The 20,611-nt window shown below is 36.0% G+C and overlaps 1 protein-coding gene across 1 annotated transcript in view; it reads right to left on the minus strand.

Annotated features, from left to right (window-relative positions):
- The window catches only part of TFAP2D (transcription factor AP-2 delta (activating enhancer binding protein 2 delta)), a 76,241-nt gene that overhangs the window by 25,776 nt on the left and 29,854 nt on the right, over positions 1-20,611 (minus strand). Inside the window, exons 6-7 of the mRNA XM_006881918.1 lie at positions 12,529-12,670; positions 1,968-2,081 (exon numbers count right to left, since the gene is read on the minus strand). Of these exons, the coding sequence (XP_006881980.1) occupies positions 1,968-2,081; positions 12,529-12,670 (256 nt within the window). The remainder of the gene's footprint in view (positions 1-1,967; positions 2,082-12,528; positions 12,671-20,611) is intronic.

Genomic DNA, 20,611 nt, shown 5'->3' on the forward strand with positions numbered 1-20,611 from the left:
GAGCTTCAAAACACTGACTTAAAGCCACAAGGTTCAAGGCTAAGGTGGCTCCAAGCACATTTGGAAGCTGTCCTGACTGAGTGATTATATCTTGTCTTCAACCTGAATTATAGCCTTTTGACTTCCCTAATATGGTTCTGTGTGGTCCGTGAGCTATCACAATCGATTCTGGACCCAGTAAAGCAGAAAAAGTGGTGTGTTGAGATGAGTAGAACGACGTGCAGGAGTGTGGGGGACATGTCTGACCTGAGGAGAATTGGTTTTATGTGCTGGTGTTGTTGATGTGGACAGTTCCCCTTTGTGGACTTTGCTCTTTTTATCTCAGTATTTTATTCTGTTGTACACAGAGTTACCATGAGTTGGAGCCAATTAATTGTCACCTAACAGCAACCATAGGAACCTGGAGAGAGGATGAAAGGCACCCAAGCGTCGAGGACTCTCTTTCATAAGGTCGCTATGAGTCACCTGCGACTTGACGGCACTTAACAACAATAATATAAACATAGAGAGATCAGCTGGCCCAGTGGACAAAAAGCAATGCTACCAAGCCAAAGACATTCCTCTAGGTCATATAGCCCTGGTGTACAAATTGCCGTACCGCGTTCACTTTTGGTTGCTGTAACGCTGAACACTGTGACACTGATGTGTTAAATGCATTAATGGTTGGCTACCCAATGTGGACTGAGAGTGGGGTGGAGCTCCCCAGTGAAAACAAGCTTGGAAGGAGGAGTGGCATCCACGTCCATAATAGCTTGCCTCTGGAAACCCTATGAACCTGGAGAGAGGATGAAAGGCACCCAAGAGTTGAGGACTCTCCTTCATAGGGTCGCTACGAGTCGCCTGAGAATTGACGGCACTTAACAACAACAACAGCAACCATAGGGAGCTCTGGTGGCCTAGTGGTTAATGAGTTGTACTGCCAACCCAAAGGCTCACAGTCCAAACCTTTCTGGAAAAAGATGGACAGTTTTCCCTATATAATTTATAGCCTCTGAAAATCCACTGGAGGGTCTGTTATGAGTCAGTTCAGACTTAATGGAAAAGAGTTGAGCTAACAACCACCATAAAATAAAAGGATTTTTTAAAATATCATTTAAGGCTAGGAAAAACAAACAAGCAAGCATCCATAGCCATCAAGTCAATTCTAATTCATAGAGATGCCATGCAATACAGTAGCTCTGTAAGTTATCTTGGCTGTAAGTTTTATAGAAACTGATTCCTAGATCAGTCTTCTGGGTACTGAGGCATGGATTAGAACTGTCAACTTTCTGGTTCATAGTTGAGCACAAACCATTTTTCCATCCAAAGTCCTAGAGGTCTAAGAAGATTAACACAAATTTCAAATAATTTGGCTTGCACGTGTAAGGGGCAGATTTGAAAATTACATTATAGACTCCAAAGAATTTTGCACTTAACTTCTGGGCATTACGCTTGCCCCTAGTTTTTATATGCTGGTCTTTACTAAACCAACTGAATGACAGGAATAAAGTTTTGTGAAAGAAATGTTTGTAGAAAATAAATTTTAAGTTGGTCTCTAGATATTTATTTATTACTTCCTGTAATAATCTGTAATAGAGATAGATTTATTAATGTTACCTCCTATATCTATTAATATCCTATATCTAGTATAATAGTATTATTATCAAAATTATTATTAATAATCCTATATATTAATATACTACCTCCTGTTTTATATCTATTACCTCTGTGACATAATAGAAAACAACCTGTTCTAAGTATCTGACTTTGCAGATCAAATTCTAACTTATTTCAACATTCATCAATTTTTCTGATGGAGTACTTGTAATCAATTTGGTCTTAGATATTTGGAATTTTAAAAATTTCATCATCACATGAAGGTCTGTGATACCTCTAAATGGAACTGCAACCAGAAGACAGAACCTTTGGATTAGTAAAACGATGCACCAATTTAAGAGCAGATCTGAGTAAATTAGAAATAGTCATACCTGAAATGTGTTAAATGTCTCTGGATGTCGAGGTCTAGAATTGGAGTAGGTCTGGAGGATCCCAGTGGTGATCGATCTTGACTCAAGAGGTCTTGGAATTCTTTACAAATTTGTCTAAAACACAAGATTCATAAGTGAACTTGAATTCTTGAAATGAACCTTATATCTCATTAACCAAAAGTTTGTTTTCTCTTTTAAAAGAGGACTAGATATGTTTTTACAAGCCAGCCTAGTCCCAGACACCACACGTAGATCAAGTTCACCATGTCAACTCTGCCCTTGAGTGCTGTAGGGAGATGATAAAGCTTTTACAACAAATAATAGTCTGTGGATACTGACAAAAGCCAGGCTCATTTTAAATGTGAATATTTGAAGATTAATTTCCAGATAGGAGAATAGCAATGCTAAATGGTCAAAATTGGGAATTACTTTTTGAAAAAACATAAAAATGCATTTTTGAGGTTTCATATCTGCAAACAAGTTTAATTAAAGGTATAAGCTTACTTTGGAGCCATGACTCAAATTAATTTAGAAATATCTTTTTACCTCATATTGCATTATAATCCAGGCTTCTGTGAAATGTTTGTTTTTGACATTTAAAGATTATCATTTAGCTGCAATTGAGTCCAATTAATTTTGCTAAGGTGGTATATTATATTCCATGTAAGCTGATGTCTTAAGGAAAAAATAAATAGAAGCACCCTCACTGTAATTTTCCTGCTTTCTTTCTTGTTTTAAATAATTATGATGTATAGTCATTGGTTACAGTCTTAATTATGGGATTATTGTGTATGTTTGGCAATAATTAATCCTACATGATAGATACTACCTACAGCCAAAGGCCAGAATAATCAAAATGATGCATGCCAAAAGTTGCAAAACATAAAAATAAAGATTTTTTTTAAAAAGAGCTGGATTAACATTCAAAACTTGCCCTGACATAGTCTTTAAACTTTAAACCTCTAACCAAAACAGTTCCCAAACTCTGCTTCAAACCAAACAGCTTAAACTCATTAATTGAGCATGTCTGCTTTGAATGCTGTGCTCACCAAAGGCTATTCTAGGTGGGTTTAAACAAACAACAGTATCTTGAAAATTGGATGAGAAGCTTAAGACGTAGTGATTTGGTGTTAATGGTAGTAGAGTAAGTAGGAAAAGAATATGAGAACTATGTACATTTTCAAGAATGTAAACAATGTTACTGAATTGTAAATGTAGAATTTGGTGAAAAAGTTATGTCCTTTGCTGTAAATATTATCACACACACACACACAGAGACACAGATAAGCACATACATGTGTGTACACAAAATATAGCAAACATTAAACAGTAGTGAAAGTGAACTAAGATTTGTCAAGAAACTGCTCCGAAGTATCAGTCATCTACAGGGAAGTCCATGTATTCAAGGGATAATATGATAATGAATAGATGTATTTATTTGATTTTACAGTAAATAGTCATTAAATGTAAACCTAGGCCAGACAAAGTCAAGGACCAAAGAATCAAATTATCCAAATAAGTGTCATTCCAGGGGCCCTGCCAATATATTTGGATCATTAACAAGTAAAAATCAGTGGTCTCAATTTATTGCTTGATGTTTAAAGTATATCAAACACTACAAATGATTATTTCTTATCTTCTAATTGGCAATAAAACGTATGATTTGCTGCCCAGGTTCAAACACTGTGTCATTTCACAAAATGTGTATATTCATTTTTACAGAAAGTAGGAGTTAAGGAAAGAAGGGCTACCCTTCTTTCTAATGAGAAGGGTACCAGGCAAACAAACAACACAGACAAGCCCTTACTTGTAAATAAAATGGGATCCTCCACCTCCCAGTCTACAATTTCTAGTCTCTAAGTAAAAGCACTTTAATGCACATTTTAAGAACTACTCGTGTATACATTCATTAAGAGCATTAGCTCTACAAAGTGGGAGGGAAAAAAATCAAACCAAAACCCAAAGACTCAAGCTAGAAATTTACTCACAAAACTAGGAGCCCAAATGAAGCACAACCTCTTCTAACCTGAGACCAGAAAAACTAGATGGTGCCTAACTCCTACTCTGAACCATGCTGAACAGAGATACACTGAAAGTCCTGTCTAGAATAGGATCAATATAAAAAGAATAAGATTAATAGGAGAGACAAAAAGTATAAATAAAATAGATTAAAAAATAAAATTCATTTAAAAAGGTCTGCCTTACTGGACTCAGAGACAAGCTGTTGAACACCATCACGTCAGAACCAACCCGCTATGGGTTGATACCTGCCCCTCCTTTTTTTTCCCCCCAAAAAAGCAGTAAATTGCATCGGAGGAAATTGCTCATCCTTCTCCCACAGAGAAGCTGGTGGATTCAAACTGTGTCCCTTTGGGATTGGAGTACACCTTCTTACCATTAGGCCACCAGAGGTGCCTAGAAAAACCCTTTAATTAGTACCTATGATATCCTTTTAGATTGAACTGAAGCTACTCCCAAGGGTCACCTTTCAAGTGAATAAGTGATTGAGTGACAAAATAATAACGCTCATGAGAAATGTACTCTTTTAATAGCAACTCTCTGAGACCAAAAGGTCAACATTTATCTAAAAGCAAAGATAAGAAGGCAAGGAGGGGCAGAGAAACTGGATGAATGGGAAGGTCAGACAGGGCAGAAATGATGAAAGAGCTAGAACACTGCAGGGACTGTAACCACAGTCAGGGAGCAATTTGTGTGTGAATATCTGAATAAGAATTGATTTGTTATGTAATCTTTTACCTTAAAAAAAAACACAATAAAATATTTAAAATTAGAATATTTCCTCTGAGCTCTCCAACTCCTCCAATGTTTTTGTCTTCTAGACAAAATTCAGCTGCGTGACTTTTCAGTTGTGTTCTCTAGATTTTACAAGTAAATGATAACTTAGCTTCAATGCATAATGCCATTTAGTGGGGAGTATTGTTATCCATTATAGGTGATTTTTTGGTGTGATATTTCATCTAGTTAAATATTATTACTTTTGCTTTTTGGAAGTGTTCAAATCAAACTATAACTGTAGCCAAAAGAACAAACAAATCTCTCTTGGAAGAAGTACAGTTGTTCCTCAAAGGCAAGGATGGTGAGATTTCATTTCACATATAATGGAAATGTTCTTTCATGAGGAATCAATCAGGAACCAATCATTTTAAAAAAAGATATCATGCTTGGAGAAATAGAGTCAGCAAAAGAGAAGACCCTTCATGAGATGGCTTCACACAGAGACTACAACATTGGCTTGAAGCACAGTTGTGAGTCTACAGGATTGAGCAGGGTTTCAGTCTACTACACTTGAGGTTGCTATGAGGCAGTCAGCTAGACAGCACTGACTTTCATTAGACTCTTTTCTCAATTATATTATCATTCTTCAGACTAACAGTGCAAACTCCCATGTCACAGGCTAAGAGTCAGTTTCTGAAGGAAAGGTTGGAGTTAATTCTATTACTGTTGTTGTTGTAGTATACCACTGAGTCAGAGCCAACTCATAGCTGAAAACTCCAGTGGGTTTTCAGAGGCAGTGATCACCTGGGAGGAGATTGCCCATCCTTCTCTCATTGAACAGCTGGTGGATTTGAACTGCATGTCTTCAGGATCATAACACAGATCCCTACCACTAGGCCACCAGAGCTCCCTTTCGGATTTTTTTTTTCCCAAATCAAATGAAGATTGAATCATTACTGTTATTCTTGTATAGTGTGCAAATTATTTGGATAAGTGAATGAACTAATATTGAAAGTAACAAACTTTCTTCATGTATATCCCATTGAGCAAGTTATAATAAACCTAAAGTTGGTGAAAACAAAAGAGAAAAACAGAATGGATGGGGAAACCGATGGTAAGCAAGTTAATTACACTCATAAAGCTGTAATAGGACAAGAAACTGAATTATCAACCTTCTCTTCAAGGCTACTGCTTAATTTACTCTCTGTAGGAATCCACAGGGGCCTGTACTGCTAACTTAAAAGCTGCACCTTTCTAGTGATTCAAATCACCAGTGGCTTCAAGGGAGAAAAATGAATACACACATTCCTCGTGATACATACGCTTTCAGAAATCCAATGGAATGTCTGTTATGGGAAGATTCCAACTCGATGACAATGAATTTGACATTTAAAAACCAATAACAATCCTATAGACTCCCTGTAGGAAATTATCATCTTTTTATGATATAGTTATTTTTAGGTCTAGTTTTATTATATAAATTTTATTTGGGAAACTATAGTAAGAAACACCATTATTGCTCAAAAGAATGTCTTATTATGGAAGATATTTAATAAGAACTGAGGATGATTCTTGATGAATCACAAATTCTAACTTTATCACATGATTTTCCTTAAGGCACAATTCTTCAGCTGACAGCTGAATTTAAAATTTTATAGCTCTTCTGATGATAAGTATTATCACAATACGTAGTGAAAATAAATTTAAATTTTTAAACTATTTTTCATTACCTTCATGTAGATCAAGCATTAGGCATTTTCTTTTCTTTGTTTTTAATTCAAGGAAGAATTCTACATTTACTTACCAAGAAAATGTTTTTTCCATGTACAGTTTTAGAATTCAAAAATTGTCTAATTCAGTTTCTATCCCTCCTCCTAAATCATTGTCTTAATTATACCAAAATATTTGGTTAATAAACAAACCACTGAAAACAAAGAGGAATTAAGAGACTACTGGTAGTAATAATCAATGGGGTTCTTCATACAATTATGTATTTGGCAATATAACAAAACACAATTGAATCTGTTATTCACAGAGGTGAAAAAGAAATATGTAATCCAATCTGCCAAGACGGATCAGCCATCGGATCTTTCATCCAAGGAATTTTGGATTTCGTGTATATTTTGGAAACAGTTGTCATAGGCTATGAACAAAGCTGAGCTGACTGTTGTTGCTGTTGTTAAACACTGTCTGTCTCCAATTCATAGTGACCCTATGAACAAAAGACCAAAACTTTGCCCAATCCTGTGCCACCCTTCCAATCTGCACTGTCCTCAAGCCCTCTTTTGTACTCACTGTGTCTAATGATCTCATTGAGCATCTTCCTCTCCTATGATGACCTTGCTAAGTCTGATGTCCTCTTCTAATAACTGTCCTCTCTTGACAACATACCCAAAGTTAGGGAGAAGAATGCAATAAATACCCAAGGAAGCTCCTTTCCTACAATTTTGAGCATTTTCATTTATGAAAATATCCATGCTTTACCGTTAGAGGAAAATTGAAAACAGCACAGAATATATGCTAAGTCCATAGGTTGTATTCATAAACTATTCTTAAACATTCTTCAATATATCTGTTGATATTGATTACTAGTTGTAGTGTGCATATCTGCTATGACTCAGTGGTCTCTGTTTCTTTTAAATCTAATTTCACATTGTCTAATAAGAGAAGCCTTTGAACTGTGGTGCTGGAGAAGAGTATTGAGGGTACCATGGACTGCTAGGAAAACAGATTCTTCCTGGAAAGAGTTAAGCCGGGTGGCTCCTTGGAGGCAAGGATTCTGAAGCTCCGTCTAACATACTTTGGACATGTTGTGAGGAGAGACCGGTCCTTGGAGAAGGACATCATGCTTGGGAGGGTGGAGGGACAGCGCAGGAGGGGAAGGCCCTCTATGAGGTGGATTGATTCAGTGACTGGGGTAATCGGGATAGGAGTGTCAGAGACAGTGCGATTGGCACATGACAGACCTGAGTTTAGGGCTGTTGTACATAGGGTCGCTATGAGTCACAAGAGACTCAACGGCACATAACAACAACAACAACAACAAAAAGAGAATGTTACTGTTGTTATGTGTTGTTCAGTCAACTATGACTCACAGCAACCCTATGAACAGTGGCCCTGACTGTGCCCTATCCTGAGACAATCTCACCATCTCTGACACACTTGCCTGCCCATTTCCAAAGATGGACATCAACAATAAAAATAAAACCCTCCAAAATTTACAAAGTCTGTCTCCTAATTTCTAGATGTTTCTGGAAAATGCTTCTGCCAGGCTTATTTACTCTTCTGTGAAATAAGGTAATTTAAACTAGTAAACTCAATTATTGCTTGACATTTAATGGCTCACAAATTCCTAGCTATGGCAAAGATGTCAAAGGACAAGTTCCTGTTTCAAAAAAGCAAATTAATGCTCAAAATAATTTGCACTACCCCAGTATAGGTAACAAATTAATTTTTCAAGGAGGTTAAAAGGAAAATTGTCAATTTTATTTGGAGAGGAAAAAGACCCTGCATAAGCACTCCTTTACCTCAAAAATCTTCTACACAGCAGTAATGACCAACACAGAATGGAACTGGTACAGTGACAGGCACATAGACCAAGAGAAAAGAACTGAGAACCCAGAAATGGACCCAACAATCTATGGTCAACTGATATTTGACAAAGAAATAAAACCTATTAAATGCAGAAATAACCTCTTCAACAAATGGTGCTGACAAAACTGGACTGCTACCTGCAGAAACCTGAAGTAGGATCCACATCTCCTATGACACAAAAATCAACTCAAGGTGGATCAGAGCCCTGGGAGTAAAGCCTCAAACCACAAAGTTCAAACAAACTTGGATAAAGCTTAGTCAGCCTAGTCTATGGTATAAAGAGACTGCCAAATACAGCCAAAAAAGTACAATCTGGAGAGGATAAAATTGATGAATGGGACATCCTCAAGATTAAATCAAAAAAGTTTTTCCAATTGGGTGAAAAAAAACCAACCTACTGGGAAAAAACATTTGACAATACTGTATTAGACAAAATATTGTCTCATAACAAAAGTTTACAGAATACTATTGGGCCTCTAGAAGAAAAAGACTGATAACCCAACTACAAAATGGGGGAAAGGGATGGAATGACTTTTCATAGAGGAGGGCATTTGGAAGGCCTACAGACACATGAAGAAATGCTCAAAATCACTGGCAATAAGGGAGACGCAAATCAAAATCAAAATAAGATACCATCTTACCCCAGTAGCAATGGCAAAGTTTGGCAGGGCAGCAAGGAATAAAAGTTGGAGAGGGGGTGGAGAGGTGAGAACTCTCATCTCTCATACATTGTTGCACGGGATTAAGCGGTGGGTAAAATGGTACAATCACTCTGGAAGGCAGTCTGGCACTTCCTCAAAAAGCTGAACATAAAAACTCCATATGACACAGCTATGCCTCTACTAGGAATATACACCAAGGAAATTAGAACTGAGACACAAAAGGAGATTTGTACACCAATATTCATAGCAGTGTTATTCACGATCGCAAGAACATGGAAACAGCCCAAATGTCCAACCACAACTGAGTGGATTGAGAAATTGGGGTACTTTTACACAATGGCATACTACACAACAACTCAAGAGCAATGATTTCAAAAAATACTACAGAACTTGGAACAGACTAGAGAGCATTATGCTGAGTAAACAAACTCAGTCACATAAGGACAAATACTGCACAAGAACATTATTATAAAAATAGAAGGACAACTAGTAAAGCATGTATGGGGAACCGAGGGGGGAAGGAGTGGGAACAGAGAGATGAGAACGGGTAGGGGGAAAAAAACAGGATTACACAAGTTGATGGGTGGAGGGAGGGGATAAATGAAATGAGAAAGATCTGGTGGGGATTTGAAAAGACAGGATAATGGTGGATATAGTCCAATTGTGGTTAATTTAATAAAACATAATGAATGAGAATGTATGAAACAGAATGTGAATGAAGAATAGCGTGAAACAAAATGTATATGGTTTGAAAGTAAACCAATACATAATAAAAATGGGAAAATACTTGCACTATTATTTAGATCCCAGTTAAAGGAAAAATGCTATTGCATAACTGAACTGCATACACCATAGTAGAACCAGCCACCCCAGAAAAGATTTATCAGCATGGCATTGCCAACTCTTCCCTCAAATTTTGCTAGCATTAACTTTGAGGAAAAGTAAGTCTCAGCATTAGCCTGAATGCAGTCAGGCAGCCTGAATACTCAACAAGAGTCCAATTTAAAATCTATGAAGCTCAGAACCACTAAGGAAATGGGAACTTTTCTATAGAATGTTGATAGTCACATCACTATGAAGGATAGTGATAAAATGTTACAAACCACAATGTTACAAATAAGACAGGAAAGAAGTAAGTCTTCTATGTAATAGGGGGATGAATGCTAATATCACAATCAGGTGGGATAAAAGGATGACGATATTTCCCTTTGGACAATGTGCATTTTGGGATAATAGTGTTATTCAGAGGCATCACAGGTGTGTGCATGCTAGGAAATCTGTTTGATCCTGTCAGCTAGATTGATACCTACTTTGGGAAGGGCTCCCAGATACTACCTAATTTCTAAAACTATATATTTCTCTTGAGCTAGAATAAGCCTGTATCTTTCTCCTTAGCTTATATTAAAAATTCTATCTAACTAGCTTCACATACTTTCAGTTCCTCTGGAGAAACTAAACTACAGCTGATGAAGTCTTCTCTGGGCCAAGTAATTGTTTGGAAGAGGAGGAAAGTACAGGTAAAATAGAGTGAAAGGCTCTTGGATGGCAGAGTTTGAAAATGGTCCAGGTTTATATTGTTTCTACTAGTAAGCATCTAGGAATTTCCTCAGCATAAAGTTCACCGTCGAGTTGTAATTCTAAATTTTATACCTGTGTCATAATTTTCTTTTTCTATCTCCTTGGGCTTCATTCTTTCTTTCTGCTATCTCTTTCCTGTACCTTTTCCCTTTGCCTTGTCTCCATTTTGCTACAACTTTTCTTATACCTTCTTTTTTTTTTTTCAGCTTCCTTGTATCTTTATTGAAAATTATCAGGAAGTATTCTTATACCTTCTTAAGAGCACGGAGAGCAACTAACATAGAGAACAATATATTAATGTATCTGCACACCTCATCGATACAGAAAGATAGCTTCCACATCAATGCAATAAAGTCAATGTCACAATAAGACATTATACATGATTCCTCCCCATCCCCAATGTATATACAAGTTATGTTTACACCATACTGTAGTCTATAAGGTGTGTAGGAGCATTATAAAAGAAAATATTAAATATTGTGAGCATTACCAAGGTGTGACAAAGAAACACAAAATGAAGGCATGACCGTTAGGAGAAAATGGCATTGGTAGACTTTTTCAATGCAAGGTTGTCAGAAGCCATTAGTTTCGGGGAAAAAAACATAACACCTAAAACCAAAAAGGTAAACTCTTAAAGTATCTGAGAAGACTAATAAATAGTGAAGTAAAACAAGATATACATGTAATTCTAAATCCAACAGTGCTCTAGTGTTACAAACTCTTATTAAGGAACTCAAACTGTTTGAGTACAGATGTTCCACACGACCCCTTCCATTTGTGAAAATGCCCATGTAAGATTGTGAGTGGCCGGAAGAAGAGACCTATTTTTATTTAATGATTATGAATCAATTTAAGTTTGAAAGTCATTAGATAAAAGAAATCAGTTTATAAAGCAAAATGTTGTCATACTATCTACTTTACACTTTCTCTTAAAATTTAACCACCTGTGATTCGCAGTTTTAAAATCAATCTAGAGTTGGAAAATGATATAAGATTATTGGTTATCTCTATGTAGCAACATCTCATTTTAAGAAAGAGATTTTTCTCTACAATTCTTCAAAGTGGTCTAAAGTGGAACACACCGGTCTGCTAGGTTTTCCCTATAGGAAGTGGCCCCTGACCCACGAATTACCAAAGAACTTCCAAAGTTTAAGGAATTTAGAAGTTATCTTGCCCAAACTTCACTTCTTCTCTACTGTAGTGATTTATTTGCCTGTGTTATTTCCCTCACTACTAGAATTCACATTTTAACTATGTTTTCTAATTTTTAGATATTTCTGAGTATGTGATATTGTTTCTTTTTGACACTGTCACCATACTATAGGTGCAGTACAGAAATGTTTTCCTTCATTAAAGAGAAAGGAAGACACAAGCCATGGAAGTGATGCTTGGCTTTTGTGATCTCCTGTTAACACATTCTCATATGGTTGTCATCTTCTGTTTTCCCCAAACCTTCAAAATTTATTAAGGAACAAAAAGACAGAAACCAAATCGCAAAGCAACTGAAGATTTCCTTTGGACATGTCATCACAAGGAATCAATCCCCTGGAGAAGCACATTATGCTTGGTAAATTAGGGGTTCAGTGAAAGTGGAGACCTTCAAGGAGATGGACTGACACAGTGACTGCAAGATTGGGCTCAAGCATAGCAACCCTTGTGAGAATCAGGCGACATGAGGTCACCAGGCGTTAACGTTGACACTGTGGTTCCTAACAACAAGGATATCTCCCCAGTAGGTCTTTCTCTTTACAGATTTCTGCATGTTCTAAAGTGGTTTTTCTAAGAACTTTGGTCACATCCAACGACAGCTCCATCCTAAGTCAAGGACCATTTCTAAATCTCTTGGGCAGAGGAAGACTCTAGCTGGTCCTTGCTGTGGTTGTGTGAGACCCATGTTTCAGAGAGCTGGTGTTTTATACATAGTTTCTCCCATTCAAAGAGAACAGAAAAAGCTGAGGGGGAAGGCAGCGAGGCTTCCCCATTCTGCTTACTTGGTCGCCAGGATCATCTTTTTCCTCGCTGTCTGTTCTTTCTGTTCCATGTGTTGTCTGGCAAGATGTTCTCCTACTGCTTTGGCTGGAAATTCTGTTTCACAAGTGTAGCCAAAATCCCGAGCCAAGTGTAAAGCCTCCCCTGTTGACAGACATTTGCAGTTAGTTTCTCAGGAAATCCAAACTCAGGAATAGTCATACTTTACATATTCCTCTAGTCCTATTGCTGGCTGTGACCAGATTGATCTTTTTTTTTCTATCCTTTCTAGGCAACTCAAGGGAAAACAGTTCCCCCCCCCCCCCTTCAGATGAGGAAAAGAGAAATTACTTACCCAGCAGCCAGGACGGGAGCAGAGGAATTAGAAAAAGAATTCAGGAGTTTTCATTTCTCTCTCCACCCTACCCGTTAGACTAGACTGTCTTCTGAAATTCTATACCTGAATGCCTCCTGGGGAAAGCCGCAGGTTGGACCATTTTGTTTTGCTTAACCTATCACCTCTTCTCAGTAATTCAGAAACAGTTAGATGCCTTGGCCATGAGTGCTATTATAATATTCAACAAAGGATTCACATAATATTTAAAGAGGAGTGTTTGGGGAAATAAATGAAATGAATTATATAAATTCAAACTTGCAAAAACCTTTATAATTATTATAAGCCTATACTATATAATTACAGAACTAGAATTATCAGGCTTTATAAAAAGCTTCAGTATATTAAAAAAGGATCCTTTACTTCCTAAGAGGAACAAAAACAAATAATTGTAGTGGTTTCACAATATGATCTTAAACCCAAGTTTAAATTTTTGTATGCTTGTTAAGGAAGGACCAGTAAGGAAAATCCATTTGGAAGACAAAGGTTAGAACTTTAAAAACTCAAGTAAAATGTTTCATGAACTTTAAAAGAATATTTTCAAAACATAGAGCCTGGGTACCCGTTTTGTTCAAAGGACAGTGGTAGGAGGAAATTATGGGTGACAGAAAGAAGGGTCAAAGATTGACTCTCTCTCCCTAGAAAGACTGCCATCCTAACAATCATAGAAGCAATTAAAAAGCAACACCTTAGCGGCACTTTATAATATGCATGGTACTATAAAAATACTACCTCGAAACTGTATACATTTCCCCCCCATTATATATGATGTTGTTGTGTACCACTGAGCCAGAACCTACCCATACCTGGCCCTCAAGCTGGTTTTCAGAGGCAGTTAATCTCCCAGTTAAAGATGGGAGGAGACTGCCAATCTTTCTCCCACAGAGAAGCTGGTGGATTATAATCACATGGTTTCATCGGCATTGCAGCACAGCCACTTGGCCACCAATACAACTAAATACAGTTTATCAAGTGATTAATTTATTTATGCTCATTGTCATGGAGTCAGACCTGACTCATAGTTGGTGCTCCAGTGGGTTTACTAAGGCTGTAAATTGGATAGGGGGACACTTCCCATCTTTCTGCTGAGAAGCTGCTGGTGGCTTTGAACCCTCAAAGGGACTTGGTCATTGAGTTAGCAGCACAACTCCCTAGAGACTAAGTGTTAGACACAAATATTTTACAGTTGCTCAAAGAAAGAGAAGATAGTAATCATGAAGAGGTAACCTAACAGTCAAAATTTTGTCAAGCAAATTTTGCCGTGAAGAAGTAAGACTTAATGACCAAATCATATGATATTTGTCTTGTTATTGATCAAAGTAACAGTATTAAAAATTAATTTTATTTCTGCTTTAAATTCACAGAAATCAGATTATTCAATGAGTTATTTCCACAAACAAATGAAAATATGATTGGGCAAAATAATTAAGGAGAAAGAAAACTTTATAGATTTATAAAATGAACCAGTAAATACCAATAACAGTATCATTAGTAAAGATTGTTTCCTCAGGAAAAAGACTATTAGTCTTTTGGAATGAGGAAAAGTAATACAATGCACACAATATCTGGGGCAATGGGGGTTGATGTGTCGGAATAAGTGAGACTTGCTCAGGACAAGGAGGGATTCAGAGCTGCTGTACAAAGGGTCACTATAAATCACAGGAGACTCAATGGTACATAACAATAATAACATACTATGACAGGTTTGGAAGCAGGAGTGGCATCCACTTCCTATACAACATGCCTCTGGAAACTCTCTCAACTTTGATAGATGTTGATAGTTGTAGAGGGGTTTTGGGCCTTTTGTTCATGGGGTTGCTAGGAGTTGTGCTCGACTCGAAGGCAATCAACAACAATAACAATACATATATTTTCAAAGAAAATTATCAACCACAGAAAGAAAGCACATATTTTAGGATAAAAATAGAGCTGAAAAAATAGATTTCTGTGATTCATTTTCCTATAAACTCCCCTTGAATAGCTTGGCTTTCTTAAATCTTCAAATACAAAGCAGAGTTGAAAGAATGCCACTAACCACCTATAAATCCACCTTTAACATTTGTATAAAATTGTTTTATCATATATCTAAGTTTATGTACCTCTGTCCATCTCTAAGGCCATTTCATTTTTATACTTTTCAGAGCAAGTTGCACGTATTTACCTAAAAACACTAACAAGCATATCATTAATTAAGGCCTAATTTTTTAAGTAATCTCCTCCCATGTGATTAACAGCCTCTGAAGGAGGGTCAGCTATTGGTCAATTCTGGCTCAACAGCACCTAACAACAATGCTTTTACAAAAATTTTTTCTATAGATAAGCATTTAATTTTGAAAGTTTTTCTTGCTGGGTTTTGTATATTAAGAAGAAATAAGGCTAACAACACTTTAATGATGGTTTAATTGCACAATTTATCCTTAATTAACTTCCTAGGAACTGGTGGCGTCTTTGCCCTTGTTGATTTAATTTAGATTTTCTATTTAACAATAAAAATTGTGCTGTGACTAGCATACATTTGCTCACTCATTTACTACCATCGAGTCAGAACCAACTTAACAACTAATCTGACCCTCCACTGAGTTTTCAGAGGCTGCAACTCAAATGGAAGGAGATGGTGGATTTGAACATCTGCCTTTGAGTTGACAGCATAACTCTCGATACTAGTTAATGTGATTTGAAGCTACTGCCAAAGCATTAAAATGAACATTTTCAATTATGTTAATTTTCATTTGGTATCAACAGATACTAATGTTGTCCTTATTTCTTCACTCATTCACTGAGTCAGCAACCACCTATTTCTGAGAAGAGTCTATTTTATTTTTTTTTAAATTGCATAAAATGAGCACAGTAATGCAGATGATACTGTTTAACTGTCTGCTCATGGTTTTGATTTGCTTTTTGCTTTCTTTCAAATGAGCAGTGACATTTAAGCATGATGAGTTTGGAACCCACTCGATGACAGTGAGTTATTTTAAATGTAAAAATGACAGCTAAGTGGAAAGTGTCTTTATATTGATTATTCTCAGTAGGACCACTTACTGGAGCGTCACAATTTGGGGGAAAGCTATAGTGTACAGCCAATCCTTACCATTAGCAGTTTATCACTACATGCAACCAGAAAAATAAACATGCACATATTTGGCAAAAGAATGGCATAAATGTTTAACACTGTAAAACCATGTAGGATATAGTCAGTGTTCTTACAAAACAAAAGAAGAAAGATAATTGGGAAATTTTAAATTTGGGGGAAAAAAATCTTATAGTCTGATCCATTAAATAGTGGCTACCACATCTCACCAGAGTATAAAATACCTTCACCTAAAATGAACTTTAGCACTCAACATATCTTTTGCAGCTAACTCAGTTACATCATCCATAGTGTCATCTTTGTACAGCAAGTAGTTTTATATATATATATATCAGTGTATCTGCATATTGCATTATTCACAGTGAAATAGATATTTAAGTAACATTTTAACAGACCATTATATGTGTGTGTGTGTGTGTGTGTGTGTCTGTATTTTAATTTATTTTCCCCCCCTCTTCTATTTGTGCAACAGTGGGAGAAGTGAAACTGTGCAAACAGGCGGATGGCAGCCTGCTCTGAATTCTGTACTAAAACCTGCCTCTTGAAGATCTGGCCCATTTTATGCAAAGCTCTCACCGTGTGGTAGTTTCAAAAACAGTTTAAATGGAACAGCTGCTATTTACGTTTACACTGACAGCCAGACCCTTCCTTGCCTCCATTCTGTTTACTGCTTCTTCCTGCTTGCGATGTAACATTGTTACAGGATGTATAGCAATGCTACATCAAAAGAAATGGCAAGTGAAGACACTCTGAGATGTGTATATCATGTCACAAAAACTTTGTGTGTGAGGATCCAAGAAATGAATGAATGAATCCATGAATTAAAATACACATGATAGTCAGAGATGACACATCTATAGTGAAATTCTTTACAGCAGATGTCTTAGAGTCAACAGGTTTAAGAAAACATTTTAGGAGCAGAAAGGCATACAACTAAGACTCTAGGAGACTTGATTGATTTGTGAATATTTAGACCAAACCATTTCCATGTCCCTTCAATGGGAAAAATGCCTGTACAAATAACAAGAGACACTGTAACTTGCCTGGGAAAGAATGATCCAAGGCTCAGAACACTTTCCTTCTATTCCCATAATAACACGGACTGTTATCCCCTGATTTCCCAGAGGACAGTCAGGGTGCCCTAGTTCTTTCCTTCTCCCCCACCCCCAAAGGAGTTTAAACTATCCCTTTATTTCCTTGTATTGTACCACCTGACATACTTGCCTTTTCTACAAGTGAAGCAGCAACATACAAACCTTGCCAAACACTCCTCTAACTTCATGTAATTTCAAAAACTGCAATACTTTAGAAGTAAAATAACCAGATTTGTGGGAGTGGAATTGGTGCTCAGAAAAGAGGATTATCCTCCATGTGGGACTTCCAGGCTCTAAGAAACCAAACCAAATGCTGTTGAACGTATTCTGACTCAAAATGATCCTGCCAGGCAGAGGAGAGGGGCTGCCTCTGCATGGGCTTGCAAGGCAGTAAATCTTCACAGCAGCAGACTGTCATGTCTTTGCAAAGGAGAGTCCGGTGAATTTGAACCACCGACCTTCTGGTTAACAGCTGAGTACTTCTATGGTTGCATCACCAGGTCTCCTTAGACTTTAGACACTAAGTCATCAATCTCAATAAAAACCGGAGATAATAAAATTTAAAATTATAATAGCAGCAATAGACATTCTTAATTCATATATAGTAACTGCAAAAGCAAGCTTAAGTGTAAATCAAGACTATAGGGAGGATATATTTTCATAGGACTTATCATGGAATATTCATTTTTCCACACTCCAAAGTCAAGCAATAAAAATTAGGGGGAACTTAAAAAAAAATCAGGAGAAATTTAAATGACAATCATTGTTGTGGTCTAGAAATGGAACATTAATGAGAAAATATTTCCTAAGGAAAAATTCATTACTGAAATGATTTTATATGAAGCAGACCTAAATATATTTTAAAAATAGTAATAAATGTTTTTGATTGCCAACCTTTTACATAGTCATTGAATTTTTTTATTCCTTTAAAGTTATTTCATTTTAAATGGAAAAGGGGTTTTATACAACTAAAAAATAAAACAATGTCTATCTCTGTAAATGTTCATTAACATTAATAATAAAAAATAAAAGAATGTCTAACACTAGCATTAAGTACTTCTATTAAAAAGTACTTCTACATTGTTATTTATTGGATAATTTTTACCAATATCATTTAAGCAATCTTGTTTAAAAGAATTTTTAATTCTTAGAATTGGAATATTATAAAACAAATAAAAGCAGCAATTCCTGTGAGTTTTAGTCATATATCTAAACTTTCAATGTTACTTATACGTATGAAGAAATAGCACATTCAAATTTAGACAGGTATTCTAAGAAGGACCTATCAAAACATACTTGTGAATATTTTCAAACCTGGATAAATTATGATATTATATTTAATAGTAATTTAACACCAAGCTATAGTGAACCCTAGAGTTGGACAAAGTTACAGCTCTTATCAGTTTCCCAAATGATATTGGGGGGGGGAGATAGTGCAAAATACTATGCCATTTATAACACAAAGAGATGGCTTACAGTGTGGTGGACACTCTGAGCTTAATTATTATTTTGTTCAAATGTTGACACATTGTTTTTCAAAGCAGTACTTTTGTTTCCCAGTTCCTAATCTCTGTGTATCATAGCATCTGATTTAAAAAAAGTTACTTGTTAAACATTTGTTAAATGTAAAAGCTTTCGAATACATTATTGGGTAATTATGACAATAATCCTTAGATAACTCTTTCCAAAGAAAGTCACGAGAGGTTGTGCAAAAGAGTATTGCTAGAACCCGAGAGCTGGCTCTGCACTGACTTTGCCTGCGGATGCAGACGCTCAAAGTTTCCAAGTTGAACAGAAGACTCTTCAGCAAAAAGGACAAGCTTGTTCCCTCAGAGTACTGGTTTGATAAGGATGGGCAAATCAGAAATCAGTTATATAAAATGGGGATATTAAGGTATGACACATGAAGTAGCTGGCTTAAATGCTTTCAAGAATGCAGTTATTAGTGAAATAATTCTGGGGAGGAACCCACAATATATATAAATGAAATATAATGTAAATGAAAGACTGTATAAAACAAAATGTACATGCATGAGGCACAGTGTATATGAATGATAAAATATTAATAAGATGAAAGAAAAAAAGTATTTCTAGAAAGAAGAAAACAAATGAAACCCATGAAAATAGAATATACCAATCTATCAATGACATCATTTAATAAAATACACCACACTTGAAGGTAGGTAGTGTTTCTCAATCCTGGCAAGAGTATTAGAATAATATGGTGAGCTTGTTAAAAACCAAAATCTGACATCAGCACAGTATCTCATTCCAAAGAAAACAGGACCTCTCAAGTCATTTTTTAAAATCTCCTGAAGTAATTCTTTCAAAGCAGTGTCAAGAATCGATATTTTGAAGGGTAAGAAAATCATTATTCATAGTTATTTTCTGAGGGCATAGGGGATAGACTGTGTGCCTTTCTAAATTGTCAAGATTCTATAATTTATGTAAAGAGAAAGCTGTCACGGCACAGTTACTATTAAACTGTAAGCATCTCTATATAGCTGTGTTCTTGCATAAGTGTGATTTTGTCTAACTTTAGAAATAATAAGGGGAATATGGGGGGAAGTGGAGAAAATATTTTAGGAGAAAACATATTGGTATATTGGAAAAAAATTACTGTATGGGAAATTTAGTATAGTATGAATGTTGCTTTTTAAATTAGTAGGGAAAAACAGGTTATCAATAAAAGTTATTGGGACAACTGTCTGGCCATCTGGAAAAACAAAATTGAATCTATACCATACAACAACAAACAACTTCCAGATGGATGAAAGATTTAAAGGTAAAGACTCAAACCACAAAATAATTGGAATATAAAATAGAATCATTTTATAATGTTGGCATAAAATAACCATCCTAGATATTGCTAAAAGTTATAAAAATATCATGTCCTCCTTGAATCTTTCCCAATACTCCACCTCCCTGCTATCCTAGTGATTTTCCTCCTTCTCCTGTTTCTGCCTCCCTTCTCTCTTTCCCCTCTATGGCTTCAAAAGATTGGGTCATAATCGGCATAGAGCAATGGCACATAATTGTATAAAATATGTATATGAATTATTTAATAAAACATAAAGCACATATGCAAAAAAGTTTTACACAATTTTTAAAATGTGTATCAGTACAAAAATAAAAAGCTCTGATTGAAAAACAAGTAGCAAATAAACAAGCAAATAAATTATCTATAATATTAAGTAGACAAACCAAACCTGGGGAAATGGATTTTTTTAATCTCATTTCAGAGACATAAAACAAATTTTCCTAATATACATATATATATATATAAAATGATTACTTACAAACCAATTTTAAAAATCTACCAAAAATCCTCCCTTCCATGTACAAAGTAAATGAATAGACCAAAAAAAAAAGTTCCAGGAAAATTTCCCAAGTATATGCTTTACTTTGCCTGTAGTTTTATTTTTGTCAGTTTAATCAAGATCAGCCAATGCTGATGGAACAAATCTTGAACTGCTTTAGAGAATTACTCTCATAACAAAGTTTCTTACTCTTATATTCTTTATAGGATT

The sequence above is a fragment of the Elephantulus edwardii genome, unplaced genomic scaffold (assembly GCF_000299155.1).
Source record: "Elephantulus edwardii isolate Elephantulus edwardi_28Jun2011 unplaced genomic scaffold, EleEdw1.0 scaffold00017, whole genome shotgun sequence".
Taxonomy (NCBI): Eukaryota; Metazoa; Chordata; class Mammalia; order Macroscelidea; family Macroscelididae; genus Elephantulus; species Elephantulus edwardii.